The sequence below is a fragment of the Hyphopichia burtonii genome (genome assembly GCF_001661395.1).
Source record: "Hyphopichia burtonii NRRL Y-1933 unplaced genomic scaffold HYPBUscaffold_6, whole genome shotgun sequence".
In the NCBI taxonomy this organism is placed as follows: Eukaryota; Fungi; Ascomycota; class Pichiomycetes; order Serinales; family Debaryomycetaceae; genus Hyphopichia; species Hyphopichia burtonii.
Genome location: NW_017963733.1, coordinates 327090 through 343107, shown reverse-complemented (window position 1 = coordinate 343107; position 16018 = coordinate 327090). Strand labels below are relative to the sequence as shown.

Genomic DNA, 16018 nt, shown 5'->3' with positions numbered 1-16018 from the left:
AATGTTAAGGACGTGCACTAAAGGAAGGGCACGACAAGTGATTCCATACAACGTGAAGAGATATTACTCCAGTAAAGATGACGAACAAGTAGATTTAACAAAATCCTTTCAATCATTCAATTCAACTTCAATTGGACATATGCATAGAATTTTGGGGATATTAGAAGATGTTGAAACGTATAAAACTGACGATGAAGATAGAGATAATTACTATTACCTACCATTCGAAGATTCTGAACTTAATGAATCTTTGAGATACTCGAATAAGTTCTCAACAAATCTAGGTACAGATATTTTGAAATGGAATGTTGTAAAATATTTGAATGATAAAGAGATAGTGGCAAGGAATCCACAATTTTGGCAGAATGATTCTAGGAACACTTTTACATTATATAATTCTTATTGGCAGAAATATAGAGAAAGATTTACGGAGAGAGTAAGATTGGAAAATGGGTCATTTTTGAGCAACCCAGAGCTTAGTTTGAATGGAAGACTAAACTTATTTCAAACCTTGACTAAGTATTTCATAGAACATGATAGTCTTTGTTATAGAAAGGTCAAGAAGGATCTTAGACGATTGCCATTGATAAATCATAAATTTTCTAATTATTCAAATAAGTTTGACTATAAGTTGCCTCCATTGAAAATACCTTTAGTCTATGACAATGAGGTAATCAATTCTTTAATACTAAACTTCCAATTTCCAACTTCTCCTTCTTACCAACTAAATTTGTTACCCTTCATACTGAGTGATACGGGTGTTTTAAAAAGATGGATAAAAATTATCAAAAGTAAAACGTTAAATGCTGGCATGTTGAAAAGTTTGATCTATTCGAGCCAATTAGAAGGCTCAATAATATTTAAAGTGATGATCAAGAAAAAAATGCAACTTATAAGTGAACCAGAAGAACATAAAAAGATCAAGGGCTTTATAGAAGACTCTGAAGAAATAATGGTTGACACTGTAAAGTGTATAATAGCATCCAAGAGTCGATTGCCTGACCGTTTGATTTACTCTAACGATTACAAAGGTGCACTTTCTGAATTTGAAGGTGATTTAAATGATGATCAAGTTATAATTGCCGAGTTGACGGGATACTTTGATAGATATTTTGGTGTCCTTTACCGTAACAAACCTAAAGAAGTCGATCAATGGGCCTCTTCCTTTATCAATGACTATATAAAACGATTTGACGAAGAGTATTTGAATAATGAATTACACTTGGCTTTAAAACACTTTCGCAATTGTATTGAGCAAGTCAGGATGCAAAAACATAAAGCGCTTTGGCATAGTATAGAAACCAAAGGTTTAAAGAGAAAAGAGAATATAAATTTCAAAAGTAACCTATTTAAAAATATAGTGGGTGATATCGAAGTTCATAATCAAATGAATGAAATGAAACGATCAAATAAGAAAGACAAAGACGAGAATTTTATTAAGATAATAAATGATTTACCAATCAAAAATTCATGAGAGATGACGATTGATTATATATATATACACTAAATAAATAATTTTATATTTTTTCAAGATACATTGTACCATGTAATCCATATCTTTCAGGGGCCAAGTCATTGAGGTTTGAAACCGTCAGATCATTATTCAAGGTGAAGTCGGCTTCACTCAATTTGTTAAAACTTATTACTCCGTTATCTATCACGGCCAACATTAATGTACGGCCGTTCAGACCATTTTTTAAGTGGTGATCACGTTGTTTCAAATATTCATTTCTTTTCTGGATCTTTGGGTCCAATTTTGCAGCTCTTTCCTTTTGGCGTTGTTGCTTAATTTCTCTTTTTGTTGGTTGAGAAGAGCTAGTCTTTTTTGGTTTATCTTCTTTTGATTTTTTCCCTTCGTCATTATTTTGGGATGGGAATGTATGATTGATTTGGTTGAAGAGACATTGGATATCTTGAAGCGTGGGGAATAAATGATTCTGACCGGTGTTTATTATACAAACTTGAAAGTCCGGTGGAGGTGGGTTTTTCTTAGAAAAACCTTGCATTGGTTTCCAAACATTGTATGCTAATTTATAGTCCGTAGTAAGGTTGGGATAGAGTTCTGGCTTTAATGTATCATAAGTAGAGTATGACGGAATGAACTGCAATGATTTGAAAAGTGAAGTATAGCTGAAAAAATGACTAGGTTGAAAATGACGACAAATAGAATATGCTGCAGAAGCTAACTTATTGAAAATTGGGAAAGAAAAAAAACCACATAACCTTCTGATAAGATGCTGTCCAAGAGGAAATAAGTCCCGTTTTTTATTATGCAATAAAGCTAATGACTGGCTTTGTTCCGGGGTAATTAGTCTGAAATCTTGGACGATATAACCCGATCTTTTCAAATACGAATATACTTGATACTTATCTATTAAATCACCATCCACACAGAATGCAAGTGAGTAAACATGACTTAGGGTGAGTTGACGCAACCGATTTCTATAGTCAAACCCCTCGTCACCACCTATTTTCAAGTAGTTCTCGAATTCATCGTTGCTCAAGTAGCAAATCACCGATCCTCTTTCGACTAGGTACACTGTCTCCACTGGACTTAGCCACACCCCCTGTGCCTTCTTTATTAAAGGGATATGAACCGGTTTCCCTATGTCTTTGAAAAAATTACCCTTAGCATGAAGAATAAGGGCTTTACCTTCGCTAGGAATCCATACGGCTGTAACAGTTGATTTCAAAGGATGGCCTCTCAACCCCAGCAATGCAGCATACATTTCGTTTCTTGATTCGTCAAGCAAAGAATTCTGAACAGTAGTCCCGTCAGGCTCGAAGTCCTTCTCACCCCTTGCGGGTATGGCTTCAGAACTAGGTGCCAGTGAAGCAGCAGATCTAGCAACCTGCTTGTTAAAGGCTTTCCAATCCTGGATGTTTTCTTCTTCTTCCTCCTGCTCTGGCCCCGCTGTTGCAGAAACCGTATTCACCTTCAAGTCACCAGAATGGACTATCTGGGCCTCATCGTCTATCTCTTCCATACTGAATTCTGTTCGTGAATATGTGATCGAATCAATACTTGGAGCAGCTTCATATTTTTTTTTCTCTCATTGAAGGTCGCAGCACAGAAGAGGCCCTGAAAAATTCAACGAAAAAGAGATTGACTTATCCATCTTTAGCACAGATCTAACAGATTCTCACAGTTAGTATCGTTCTCTTGAATATTGTCTATAGGCGAGGCATCCAGAGGGTTTTATGGAAAAGTAGATAGAGACAGAATGTCCGAGACCCCAGTGACGTATCAGGTTCTTGTATGTATGGTTTGATAAGATCTAGACGCAACCAACTAGAGCAAAGTAATATTAACAACGGCAAAAAAGGCAGAATCCTTGTTTGGGGATATGATTAATAATATGGTTAAGCAGCAGGTCCTAGCCAGTCTAACCAGATTCAAGTCATACCAAGAAGCAGTGGGAGAAGAGGGCAAGCATGCGACCAAGGATGTGATCATCAACGAGCAACTCAATCTGAAAAACGATATATATGGCCAGGATAAAGCTAAATTGAAATCGTCAGAAACCTCCAGGTACTTCACCTGTGATAATTGTGGAAGGAAAATAGCTGGTGGTCGGTTTGCTCAGCATATGACCAAGTGCCTTGAACGAAAGAGAAGATAGCTCTTCAGGGGTATCAAGGTATTCTCACGGGTGAGGACTCAGATACCAAGTAGAATTTGTATAATATATATTCTTAGCATATAAAATAGTATAGCATAACTTAATAAACTTATTGGGAATCAAGTATTTGAGTTTTTGCGGACGTAATTCAATTCGCAGAGCCGTATTAAAGACTTGCACTTCAAGCAGTGATAATGTCGGGTATTACTCCGACGATGTAAAGACATAGCTCCTCTCCCGGATATATGAGAAGTTGGGATCAAGTGGGATGGATACCCGTTGACATATGGTTGGATAAGGTTATTGCGGGGAGCTTCTCTTCTCCTCCGTAATTATTGTTCCAAACCTTCACTGGGTATATAAGATGGTTAGAGATCCGGCTAAGTTGTGCAAAAGGTCTAAGTTGCACCACCGGTTAACGAACTATGTCTAAAGAGCTTGCAGGAACTTCAATTGAAACCAATAATGGTGCAACTAGTTTATTCTCGAAAGAGATGCATCCCGACCCCCAACTTTTAATTCCCAATGAATTACCTTTTGATGAGTTGGGAGTGGTCGATGCTGTTCCAATCAACATGGAAGCACACCCGCCGAATGAATCTCCAGTGTACAGAAACAAGATGCATCCACAAAGTTTGGTTGCTAATCTTCATCCAGATTTGGATACTCATCATCGATTGTTTGAAAATTCAGTGAAGCTATTCAAGGATAGACCATGTTTTGGATCCAGACCAATTGATTACACCACAGGCAAATCAGCTGGCCATTACGAGTCCTTGACTTATAAGGAAGTGAATATTAGAAAACAAAATTTGGGTTCAGGTATATTACATGTTTTGAATAATAATCCATTCGTGGACACCAATTTGAGTAGCCACCAAAAGATTTTAAGCCATCAACTGAAGTATCGCTCATACGACTTTCACGACGACAATATCTCTTTTGTTTTATCAATTTTTTCAGCAAATAGAATGGAATGGCTATTAACTGACTTGGCATGCTCATCCTATTCTATTACAAACACCGCGTTGTACGATACTCTAGGCGAAAATGTTGCAAAACATATATTGGAGAGTACCGAAAGCCCCATAATTATTTGTTCTAAGGACAAAATCAAGATGTTATTGAAGCTCAAGCAAGCAAATGCTACCAGCTTGCAGAATGTCATTGCCATTGTTTCGATGGACCCTTTGACCGATCAAGATAATGGAATGGTTACCTTGGGTGAAGATTTACGTATTGCAGTCCATGATATGTACCAGGTTGAGCTCTTGGGATCGATTAATACGCAAAATGAATTGCCTCCCTTGCCCCAAACAGTTTATACGATTTCATTTACGTCAGGTACCACTGGGTCCAATCCAAAAGGAGCCAAAATCACTCAGGCTAACATTGCTAGTGCTATGAGCTATCTTGCCACGGAAATTCCTCAGATCAAAGACGGACGAGCCTTAATATACTTACCCTTAACCCACATTTACGAAAGAGGAACTTCAGCATTTGCTTTAACCACTGGGTACTATCTTGGGTTTCCTCGTACAATCACTGCCAATAGTGAAAGGGGAGATGCTTTTTCCAATTTGATTGAAGACTGTAAGATATTCAAGCCTCATTATTTCTCAATTGTGCCTAGGCTTCTTACCAAGCTTGAATCGGTGGTTAAATCGTATATAGCTCAAGAAACCGATTCAATTAATGCACAATTGATCAACAAAATCATTCAGTATAAAACGTCAAGACAATCGGTTAGAGATGCTGCCAAAGGTGAGAACCATTTGATAGATAACTATCCTGGTTATACTTACTTGAAAAAAATGTTGGGATTTGATAACTTGATTTGGACTCAGACGGCTTCGGCCCCCATAAACCCTGCAACGTTGATCTACTTAAAGGCTAGTTTAAGTATTGGTGTAAGTCAATTGTATGGACTCACAGAAGTCACCGGAGCTTTCACCAAAGGTCATCCCTATGAGTGCATACCAGGATCCTGTGGGAGCACTGGGGTATCATGTGAGGTGAAATTGGTTAGCCGTGAGGAAATGGGTTACACTGTTGACGAACACAAGGGAGAACTATTAATAAGAGGACCCGGGGTATTCCCAGGCTATTTCAAGAATGATGAAGAGACAAGCAAGGTTTTAGATTCTAACCTGGGCTGGTTTAGTAGTGGAGATATTGCCCGTATTGATCCCAACAACGGCCGCATATACATCATCGACCGAGTTAAGAATTTCTTCAAATTGGCTCAAGGAGAATACATATCACCCGAGAAAATTGAAAACATTTACCTACTGAAGAATCCAATCATACAACAATTATACATCCATGGTGATTCCATCAGACATTGGTTGGTTGGAATCGTTGGTATTTCCCACGAGCTGGGAATCAAGTTCCTAAACGACGAATGTGGGTACAATCGAGCTGATATGTCGGTCGCCGAGATCTTTCAAGAACTCAATAAAGTCGAAAATAAAGCCATTTTTTTGAAGAAAATTAATCAAAATGTCAGCAGTAGCATAAACGGCTTGGAAAAACTCCATAATATCCACATTGAGCTTAACCCACTCACCTTAGATAGAAACGTTGTCACTCCCACCTTCAAAATCAAACGAGGTGTTGCTTCAAAGTTTTTTGCATCCATCTTCAACCGATTATATGATCTTGAAAGATCTTTGGTTGAGCACTCCAAATTGTAGGTTTCTTGTCGAATACACATACTCAGATTGCATCTCTCATCTTGTAAGCCTGTAGCTGTTGTTTTATGGCTTTACAGTAATTTGCAGTAATTCAGCCTATGACTAATAAAACGGAATTGTCTCCACAAATGATGCCGCACGCAGAAACCCAATTCCTCACCAAAAACGAAAATAAAAAATGAAGGAAAAAAAAAAAAAGAATGAAAAAAAATGGAATGCGATGAAGAAAGTCACCGAAACAGGGTTTATTTCCAGAATACTAGAGTTTGTTTCTGCTATTAGTTGAATTACTGATATCTAGTACGTACTTCGGGTTGGGAGAAACTGTTTAAGTGATAGAAATGGCACCACCTCCACCTATAATAATCGATGCTTATCAAGTGTCCCAGTTGACGGGGTCCATTTCATTAGCTTGTTGGATTATTGTGTTTGCTCCTCAAATATATGAGAACTTTAGAAGAAAGTCGGCTGAAGGGTTATCCTTAATGTTTGTAATCCTTTGGTTAGCCGGGGATGTCTTTAATGTATTGGGGTCGATTTTACAAGGAGTTCTTCCGACCATGATTATTTTAGCAATTTACTATACATTGGCCGATGTTGTTCTACTTTGGCAATGTTTGGTTTACGGCCACGGAGACTCTAACCCTGATTATGTTCACTTGTCTCCTGCCAATCCTATGAATGAAGATGTTTTAGAAACCGTGTTATCACGCCCAGAGGAACCTGAACAACAAGAGGGTGCTAATATTGATGAGGAGTCACAAATTTCCAAGTCGGATTCTCTTTCTCCATTAATGACGACTCTTTACAAGAGTCTTATGGTACTTCTTGTGATTTCTGCCGGGTTGATTGGCTGGTATATATCTTATTTGAAGGATGCCAATAAAAAACACCATAAGAAACCTCAAGATTTAGTTTATGATCCATTAGCTCAATTTTTTGGTTGGTTATGTGCATTTTTATACTTGGGTTCTCGTATTCCTCAAATTTTACTTAATTTTAAACGTAAATCTTGTGACGGTATCTCATTTATGTTTTTCCTTTTTGCATGTTTAGGTAATTTAACCTATGTTATCTCCATTTTAGCCATTGATACTTCTTGGTATTATCTTTGGGTTAATTCTTCTTGGTTAGCTGGTTCGTTTGGTACTTTGGCTTTGGACTTTACCATTTTCATTCAATTTTTTCTCTATAACGAAAATGAAAACTATGATAATTATAACGAGTCTGATTGTGACAGCTGTTCGGCAAATGAAATTACAAATACTTCTGGTCCATCAAGAACTAAAAAGAATGGAGGCACTTTAGAAGAACGCAGATTGTTGAATGGTGATGCCGTCTCTTCCGACAATAACCATGCTTATGGCTCTACCAACTAGTCTCTATATATGTACTTTTAGACATTGTCCATAAAACAAAAAAATTATTTATTTGAATAAAAAGAGGAATTGTAGTTTTTGCAGTTATGTGCTTCAGGTGTGTGTACGGGTGTTTTTAATTTGGGCGGAACCAAAAAAAAAGAAAAAAAAAAAGATATTATAAGCAGACATTTACTTAGTTAAGTATATTGATAAATTGATTTCAATTAATATCTGGGAAAAGCGTAGCATTCAAGGCTTAACTATCCAATTATTCGATAATAAATAAGAGCTTGCTACAGATAAGCTGCTTCTTTGCTTTTCAAACATTTCAGGCCCGATAGCAACCTCTACTTAAAATCACAAGCTGCATTTGTCAGATTAGTAAGTCTAAATTTAAAGGGTTCAGCCGTTGAGATTTCCACAGACAGTTTCTACTAAAAGACTTAAATTTTCCCGAAACATTCAATGCTCAAGTAGCCCTTGTTTGGGAAACCTTCCGTCGAAATGGAGTCTCAACTCATATCAAGGAAGAGAAATAGACCATCTCTAGTATGTTTGGCCTGCAAAAAAAGAAAAATTAGATGTGATAAGAAACGTCCATGTTCCTCTTGCGTACGGAGTAATACCGTCAAGCATTGTATATATGACTCTAATTGGTTAGTAGATGGTAACCATGAAGCAGAAGATAATCAAGATTCTTTAGATAAAGCTATTGAAAATTCTAAAGTTCCAGTATCGCTTGTTCAACCACCACCCAATAAAAAGCCAAATATTAAAACTGGAGATAAAGATGGTCAACAAAAGAATGAATTAAAGGAGGATTTGGTTCAGATCAGAAGATCGGAATTAAATACATTAATGGACAGACTTATTGCGCTTGAACTGAAACAACATAAAACCCAACCGGACCCAACAAGAAGTACTGACAATGTCAAATTGGATTCTCCAGATAGTGATATTATCGACGTGAACTATTATGATATGCATTTTAAATATAAAATTCTACTGTATCCCACCCCAGTTTTCTTAAATGCATCAAAACATCAAGCATTGAATATTTCCGGAACTTTCTTGGATATGAATGTTTTGCATGATCCTAAATTCCCCGGATTTTTACCAGAAAAAACAACCGGCTCAGATTCCCAGGGTAAAAAATCTCCAAAATCCTTATATCCACTATTGAAAGGATATCAATTGGGGGTTAACCCATTTCAAAATGAAGAAGAAACTATAAGTCTTTATGAAGTGTCCAAGTTCTCGGTGTCTGATGATCCAGATGCTCATAATGACGCAGAAAGTTCGATGATTGGACCATTTGCATGGTTTGCTGTACTGAAGAAAGATTTTTGGTTAGCCATACTAAGACGTTATTGTCAAGATCAAAAAGCTAAAAGTAGGTTGAATGCTCTAGATTTAGTTAGGAATGCTGATCAATATCATTCTTCACCGGTCAGCTCTAATGGATCTTTACTGAATCCTTCATTTTTGAGTAATCTTCAGAGTCCCATAAGTTCCGCTTCAAAAGATTTATCGGAGTTGCCCAGACCAACTTTTTTGGCTAATTCTATATCTGGTGATAGCGAAAGCAAAGTTGATAACTCATACGAAGACTTCGCTAGAAGAGAGTTGAATGATAATTTAGAAGATGATATGCCTTTTGTTATTGATAACGATAATGCTAATCAACTAAAAAGTTCAGTTAACAAGAATCCGAAACTTAAGGCTACGGTGTTTGATGAGCTTGATCATTATGGTACTAAAATTATTGATCAAATTCTTTCAGTTTTGCCCAAAAAGAAAGCATTATGGCTTTTAGTTAAAAAGTTTTTCTGTGTCTTGTATCCATTTTTCCCATTTCTAGACGAATTTGATTTTAGAGTGTGCTTGGAGAAGATATTTGGTCCCGAGTGTTACGAAGATAAAAAATTCGTTCTGATTAATATAGTCAAACGTATTGATTTTTCTACAATTGGTATATTACTTGTGGTTATCAGATTATCGTATGTTTCACTTTTTTCAAATAGAATTGATATAAATGAATCAAGGCTAAATGTTGGGGATTCTATTTCTCCCAAAGCTCATGAAACATGTTATCTTTTATTAAACCCAATTCTGTTACAAGCCATTGACGTAGCTCATCTTTGTCTTAATCAATTTGCCTTATTGAAAAAGGGTAGACTTCCAGTTTTACAATGTGCATTATATATAAGAATTTATCATTGTTATGCACCAGAAGATGGGAATGGGATAGATGATGCTGAAAACCAAATATTCCACGGTATGTTAGTACAAATGGCTTATTCCTTGGGACTTAACCGTGAAATGCGTGATGTGAAAAATTCCAACCTTGATAAAAGAAAGAATAACTTGAGGCGTAAGATATGGGCCCATCTATGCACTGAGGATTTTGATAGATGTTATGCATCAGGTACTTTCTTGTCTATCAATTCGGATTATTATAATACATTACCGCCATTTACTGAGCCAGGTAATTCAAATTTACGTGATGTTCAATTGGATGACGCAGTGAATAATACGTTCAAATTTAATGAAGCTTTTCTTAAAGGCCCAACCAAACATATTTTGAGATTGGTCTTGAAAATTGATTCCCAAGCTAAGATGTCAGAATTAACTAAATATATTAATCATGCTGAAGTTGGAGCATTTGCTAGTTTCGGAAGATTAATTGATTACATAAAACCTTTGGAATCCAATGAAATAAGTTATTCTTCATCAAAAATCTTGAAAGTATCAATTTGCTTGAAATGTAAATTGTTTTTCATGATTCTTGCATTTTATTTTGTATCATATTATGACGAAAAGGGTAATCCAGAATTGCGCCAATTTTATATAACCAAGATGTTTTCATTAGTGGTTGAAGAAGTGATGCCGGTCATCTTACCTTTTATTTTCAAAAGTGAATCGTGTTTTGGTGAAGGGGCTAACTTAAAAATAAATCCAAACATTCAATTTTGTATTCATAGATGTAATGAATTACTCATAATTGGATTATGCAGAAATACCGCTAGTGTTTATCAACTGGAAGGTGATCCTGAGCACTATGAAAAGCTTAAAAATGATGCTGAATATAGACAACTTTTTGAAAGACGGATTGAAATTTCTAATATAATGATCAGATGTTCACAAATTTTTTTATTTTCAGCCTATGTGTTGAGTAATCGGTATTATTTTGCTTGGACAATTGAAAAAGCTCATAGTTTTATGTTGAGTGTTGTGACTAATGAAGAATTTTATGGACAAATGGCTGAGCTTAAAAATGTTGATGTTTGTGATTGTGGAGCTTTGGAACAATTAGTTGCCATGGGAAAATCGGGTATGTCTTATTTGGAGAAATGGATGGAGGTTAATTGCAAGCCCATCAACTTGGAATCAATGTTCAAAAGTCATGATGAATTACTTTATTCCAGAAGAGGAAATAAGGATTCGTATGTCTCGATAGCCAAAAGAAGACACGAGTTAAATATATCGAAAATAAAAGAGGAGGAATCTCTATCACGAAGCCATGAACAAGAATCTGCCCAACGATTTCATAAATCAGCTACTGATTCCAAATCTCCAATCCCATTTTTACTCAATCCCAGTGATCAAATCTTTGATAAACCAAAGGAATCAAATTACAAAGAATACGAAGGTAGTATTCTTCCTCGTGATTTTGCCAATATACCCAATTTGAATCTCCAGGATGATGTACCCGGGTCGAATGGATTTCTAAACGATTGGACACCAATGCAGAACGAATTTGAAAACTTCAATAACTATAAAAGCATGCCCGAAGTCGATTCAAGCTGGTTACAATTATTAGCACAAAAGAATCAGCAACAAGACAGTTCTTCCTACAATCAACCCGATAACTCACAAAATCACTCCAATAAGCCAGCCAAAAATCATAAGAAACTGACCGCCAATGGTCATTCGCCCGCCACTGCTAACCACAGAAAGCCTTTCGACTTCACTACAAACCCAATCGACAAAACCTTCTTTGAAATTCCGTCGGATAAAAACTTGGCTGAAGACCAGATCCAAGATGCCCTTGGTTCAAAATATTTTGATCTATTCAGTGACTTGCCTTTGGATCAAATTTTTTACCCGTCTAGATAAATAGGACTCGTGAGTATTCCAAGAGATAGTATAACCATATAGATAGTATAACCATATAGATAGAGAATACCACTTAATAAATGTATAATAAACTCCGTGTTTTCTGTAAATGGCTGCAATCTTCATTCATTGAACTTTTTTTGTCGATTTTTTTTTTTGTTTTGTTAGTGTTCAGCCTGGCCGGCGATAACTCGCTTTTAACATTCGGAGTTGCCATCTTGGGGCATGCGGGTGTGCTCATTAATTAAGAAAAAAAAAAAAAAAAAAACATTTGACTAATTAAAAGATACTTACAATATTTAATTATACAGACTTTTCAATGGATTGAAGTAGCTGGAATTTTTCGCCACCCAAAATTCTAGTACACGCTGCTCTTTTGCTAATTGCTTCAACAGTTTCCAATTATCAAGGATGAGTGCCCTACCACCAGTCTCTTCAAACCCACCAGCTAGAAAGCGGAAAAGGTCAAGCTTGGTTTGTTCCAATTGCAAAAGAAAGAAGATTCGTTGTAGCAAGGGGAAACCGTGTGAGCAATGTACCAAGGCGAATCTAGTTGAGTCTTGTTATTATGACTCCAGTGCTGAGTCATCACTTGCAACAGACCCCAAGGTTGTGTTACCATATGAAGCATCAGCTAAAAAACCAATGTCTTTTGTGGAATCTGGTATTGGTAATGGGGCTGATGGAAATCAAAGGAGAAAGGAGATAAATCCTTTCAATGTTGATATTAGACTGTTTACGAATGATATTTCGCTGAGTACTAAAAAGAATTCAAAGAAGGCAAAGACTGAAGTGGGTAACGATTCTCACGCCAACCCTCATGTTGATGACGGGGTGACCATTTCTAAGAGTGAGCTCGAGTTGTTGAAAGAAAGATTGAAGCAAATTGAAGCTTCTATTGGTGTTCCAGCAACCGATGCTCCAGAACGTAAAAATTCAAGTAACTCTCCCATTCACAATCCAAAAGAAATCAATACATCTATGTATGGCTTTAGCTCAACCAATTTACCAGTAAATCCACTGATTTCTCCACCCCCTGACAGAAATCCACTGGCCAATAAGTATTGGGGACTGGGGTCATCCCCCGTACCATCAGGTAATAGCTTTTATCGAAATCAGTCAAGCACATCCACGATTCCTCATGATAAACAAAACAGAGAATCAATTCAGTTACCGCCAATCAATTTTTCAACAATGAAGCAACCGGATATGTACAAAGAGCTGTATCCAACGCGTCCAACTGATTTTAAGAGCTTTTCACCTCAGCTTACTAATGCAAATCCAAAACCATGTCCCTTTGACGTCCCAAGGTACCAAGACTTTATTGGTGTCAACCCTTATAGTAACCCTGAAGAAACGATAAATTTTTTCGAAGATTACACCTCAATCCATGTTAAGGAACCTCTAAGAAGGATAAATTTTGGTCCTTTTGCTTGGTCTTCATTAATGAAACGTGACTATGGTTTAAGATTACTTTGGGATTATATTATTAAGCAAAAGGAGGAAAAATCATTTAATAAAGGTTATTCAGGTGCACTTGTGTTTCTGAATAATTCAGATGAAATCTCCCAAGAAACTGCCAATGCCATAGTGAAGGGAGGTAACTCTGATGGCTTACCAGAAGCAGTGTTTGAAAAAAGAGCTTTACAAACTGATGGTTATGACGAAATGGTTCCCTATAATAATATTTTAAAGGCAAGGGCTGAACGTAATGTACAAAAACTGAAATTAAATGCTAATGGTTTACCTCTTGGTTTAACTTTTTATGATGGTCAAATTGATCGGGAATTACAATTAATTGATAAGATCCAAGTTATCTTACCAAAAAAGAAAGTTATTTGGAAACTAATCAAACGTTACTTTGCCTGGTTATACCAATTTATGCCATTTTTAGATGAATTTTCTTTCTACAAAGATGTTGCCAATATAATTGGGCCGGAGTCTTATGAAGATGAGAAAGTTGATAAATTAACCGTGGAGAAAAAATTAGATTTAGCTACAATTGGTCTTTTACTAATCATTTGTCGATTATCTTATCTTTCATTATTTTGTAATAAAAATTCTGTTAATGAGGAGAATTTAAACTCAACTGCTCAATCACCAAAAGCTCAAGAACTAAAATATTTATTATCCAATCCAATCAATATAAATACCATTGATGTTGCACAACTTTGTCTTGATCAATTCCAATTGTTACGTAAAACAAATTTCACTGTTTTACAACTTGCTTTCTACATGAGGCTTTATCATACTTATGCTCCTGAAGACGGTGATGGTGCTGATGGAGGTGATAGTCAAGTTCTTGGTGCAATGTTGATCCAAATGGCATTTTCTTTGGGACTTAATAGAGAGCCTGATAAATTTCCAGATGTATGCAACGATCCTAAATTGAATCATTTAGGTCGTAAAATTTGGTACTTTTTAGTAACTAGTGATGTTTATTTATCTTATACTTTTGGGAATCCAATGTCAATTGATAAAATGCATTACGATACAAAAGTTCCTTTCCACGAACCAGGGAATGAAACAATTAGAGATCCAGAATTGGATAAATATATCACAGACGCATATTTCTCTGGTAAAGACATTATGTACAAGTTGAAACCAGTATTAACTTTAGTGTTGAATGTCGAAGGTAAAATAAAGATGAAAGAATTAACTGAATTAGTATCCGATGTCGAAGTATACGTGGGAAAAACTTTTGGTACATTGAAAGATTGTTTATCACCATTGAAAACTGAAGAAAAACAATATATTTTCACCCGAAACTATTTGACTAAGTTTTATTTATCGATTAATTCATTTTTCATCTCGTTATTTTTCCATTTTTATTTATATTATGAATCAAAGGATGTATCATTATCATTTTTTTATTTGAAAAAAGCACTCTTAATCTCGACTGCAGATATAATGCCATATTATAGTGATTTATTAGGTAATAGTGAAGTTATCTGTGATATGATTATTAATCCAATGTTAGAACAAGTTATTCATAAATCAAATCAGACAAATTTAGCATCAATTGTTAAGATTAACTTTATGATATTTGATATGAAGAGACAAACGAGTCATGATGAAAGATTAAATAATGATAAGAACTATAAGAATTATTTCAAATCATTATGTCGGTTTTCATCATGCTTAACTAGATGTGCTGAAGTTTCAATATCGGCAATTTCGAAAATTAGTAATCGATATTATTATGCTTGGAGAATTACTAAAGGACACACATTTCTATTGAAGACCATTACTTCCACAAAATTTTATCAAGATATCCACCCATTGGCAGAAAATCTTTGTAAACCACAATATTCAATTCAACAATTAGAGGAATTAATTCAAATTTGTGAAACAACATTGTCTAAATATGGTAAATCGCATTGTACTGTTGATTCATTTTATAAAACTATGGGAATTAAGACATCACCAGTTTCACAAGTTGGTGAAAACCAAAATAAACCTAAGGAATCTCAATCGGTTGAGCAGCAATACGAACAATTGTACCAAGGGTTACCGCCTATGTCAGCCGATGAGAAAACTAATGGAAACTCGCCTTTCACCCAAGCAGTGCAACAATTGAGAAGTAATAGATTACCTTCTTCAAATGATAGTGTGAGTGGGGACTCTACTAATGAATCGGTCAACAGTTCCATGAAGAACAAGGTAAATAGTGAAAGTACCTTCCCAAGTACGATCAATCTGGAGGATTATCTTAATAATAGCAATCAACCATCGAACCTTAAAACTGGCAATGATGATAATATCGATAGTAATTTTGGATTTGACTTTGTTGATAATGCAAGTATAGATAGATTATGGCTTAATTTGATCAGTGTTAAACATGACAAACAAATATTTGAAGATGAAAATAACGGAGGCGACCTTAGTGGGTTGACGCCAGGGTATGAAGATAATTCATCCCGAGTGCAAGTGAATCAAGTGCCAACGCCAGGTAAATTTTTCACCCCAGGAGGAGGCATAGGAGAAACTGGATTAGGAATGGCCGGTAGCCCTGCAGGAATTGATAGGTTTAGGTTAGATATGGAGCTGGAATCCAAGTTTGATATTTTCAGCGACTTACCATTTGACAAGATGTTCAATTTCGGGAACTAGTTATATAGTAATTGTAAATATATTTTAATGAATTATTCTAAATCGAGAGCTGATGCTCATTACAAAAAAAAAAAATAAAAATCAAACTGAAAATTTCCATAAACTA

The 16018-nt window shown here is 35.8% G+C and overlaps 5 protein-coding genes across 5 annotated transcripts; 4 read left to right on the top strand and 1 right to left on the bottom strand.

Annotated features, from left to right (window-relative positions):
• Nucleotides 1-476: 476 nt before the first annotated feature.
• On the bottom strand, nucleotides 477-2987 carry HYPBUDRAFT_158032 (tRNA splicing endonuclease subunit; the record flags this gene model as incomplete). The annotated part of the gene is made up of 2 exons (XM_020222338.1): nucleotides 477-515; nucleotides 1590-2987. The coding sequence occupies 2 exons, from the start codon at nucleotides 2985-2987 to the stop codon at nucleotides 477-479; spliced, it is 1437 nt and encodes a 478-aa protein (XP_020075028.1).
• A 144-nt stretch (nucleotides 2988-3131) lies between these two features.
• On the top strand, nucleotides 3132-3741 carry HYPBUDRAFT_153534 (SAGA histone acetyltransferase complex subunit). The gene has a single exon (XM_020221597.1). The coding sequence runs from the start codon at nucleotides 3360-3362 to the stop codon at nucleotides 3621-3623; it is 264 nt and encodes an 87-aa protein (XP_020075027.1). The 5' UTR covers nucleotides 3132-3359; the 3' UTR covers nucleotides 3624-3741.
• A 349-nt stretch (nucleotides 3742-4090) lies between these two features.
• FAA2 (Faa2p) lies at nucleotides 4091-6319 on the top strand (the record flags this gene model as incomplete). The annotated part of the gene is made up of 1 exon (XM_020219803.1): nucleotides 4091-6319. Exon 1 carries the CDS (start codon nucleotides 4118-4120, stop codon nucleotides 6317-6319), a length of 2202 nt encoding a protein of 733 aa, XP_020075026.1. The 5' UTR covers nucleotides 4091-4117.
• A 229-nt stretch (nucleotides 6320-6548) lies between these two features.
• Nucleotides 6549-7728, top strand: HYPBUDRAFT_153532 (cationic amino acid transporter). Its single transcript, XM_020221596.1, has one exon. It carries the CDS (start codon nucleotides 6661-6663, stop codon nucleotides 7696-7698), a length of 1038 nt encoding a protein of 345 aa, XP_020075025.1. The 5' UTR covers nucleotides 6549-6660; the 3' UTR covers nucleotides 7699-7728.
• A 181-nt stretch (nucleotides 7729-7909) lies between these two features.
• On the top strand, nucleotides 7910-15961 carry HYPBUDRAFT_127097 (uncharacterized protein). Its single transcript, XM_020219369.1, has 4 exons — nucleotides 7910-8340; nucleotides 12580-12782; nucleotides 13110-15228; nucleotides 15457-15961. Exons 1-4 carry the CDS (start codon nucleotides 8185-8187, stop codon nucleotides 15910-15912), a joined length of 2934 nt encoding a protein of 977 aa, XP_020075024.1. The 5' UTR covers nucleotides 7910-8184; the 3' UTR covers nucleotides 15913-15961.
• Nucleotides 15962-16018: the final 57 nt, after the last annotated feature.

Bases quoted from the DNA above. Each gene is read 5' to 3' on its own strand.
- HYPBUDRAFT_153534 (XM_020221597.1), top strand. From the start codon at position 3,360: ATGGTTAAGCAGCAGGTCCTAGCCAGTCTAACCAGATTCAAGTCATAC.
- HYPBUDRAFT_153532 (XM_020221596.1), top strand. From the start codon at position 6,661: ATGGCACCACCTCCACCTATAATAATCGATGCTTATCAAGTGTCCCAG.
- HYPBUDRAFT_127097 (XM_020219369.1), top strand. From the start codon at position 8,185: ATGGAGTCTCAACTCATATCAAGGAAGAGAAATAGACCATCTCTAGTA. The intron at 12,783-13,109 runs GTATGGCTTTAG...TGACGTCCCAAG, and splicing joins AAAGAAATCAATACATCTAT to GTACCAAGACTTTATTGGTG. The intron at 15,229-15,456 runs GTTTCACAAGTT...AGTTCCATGAAG, and splicing joins TGGGAATTAAGACATCACCA to AACAAGGTAAATAGTGAAAG.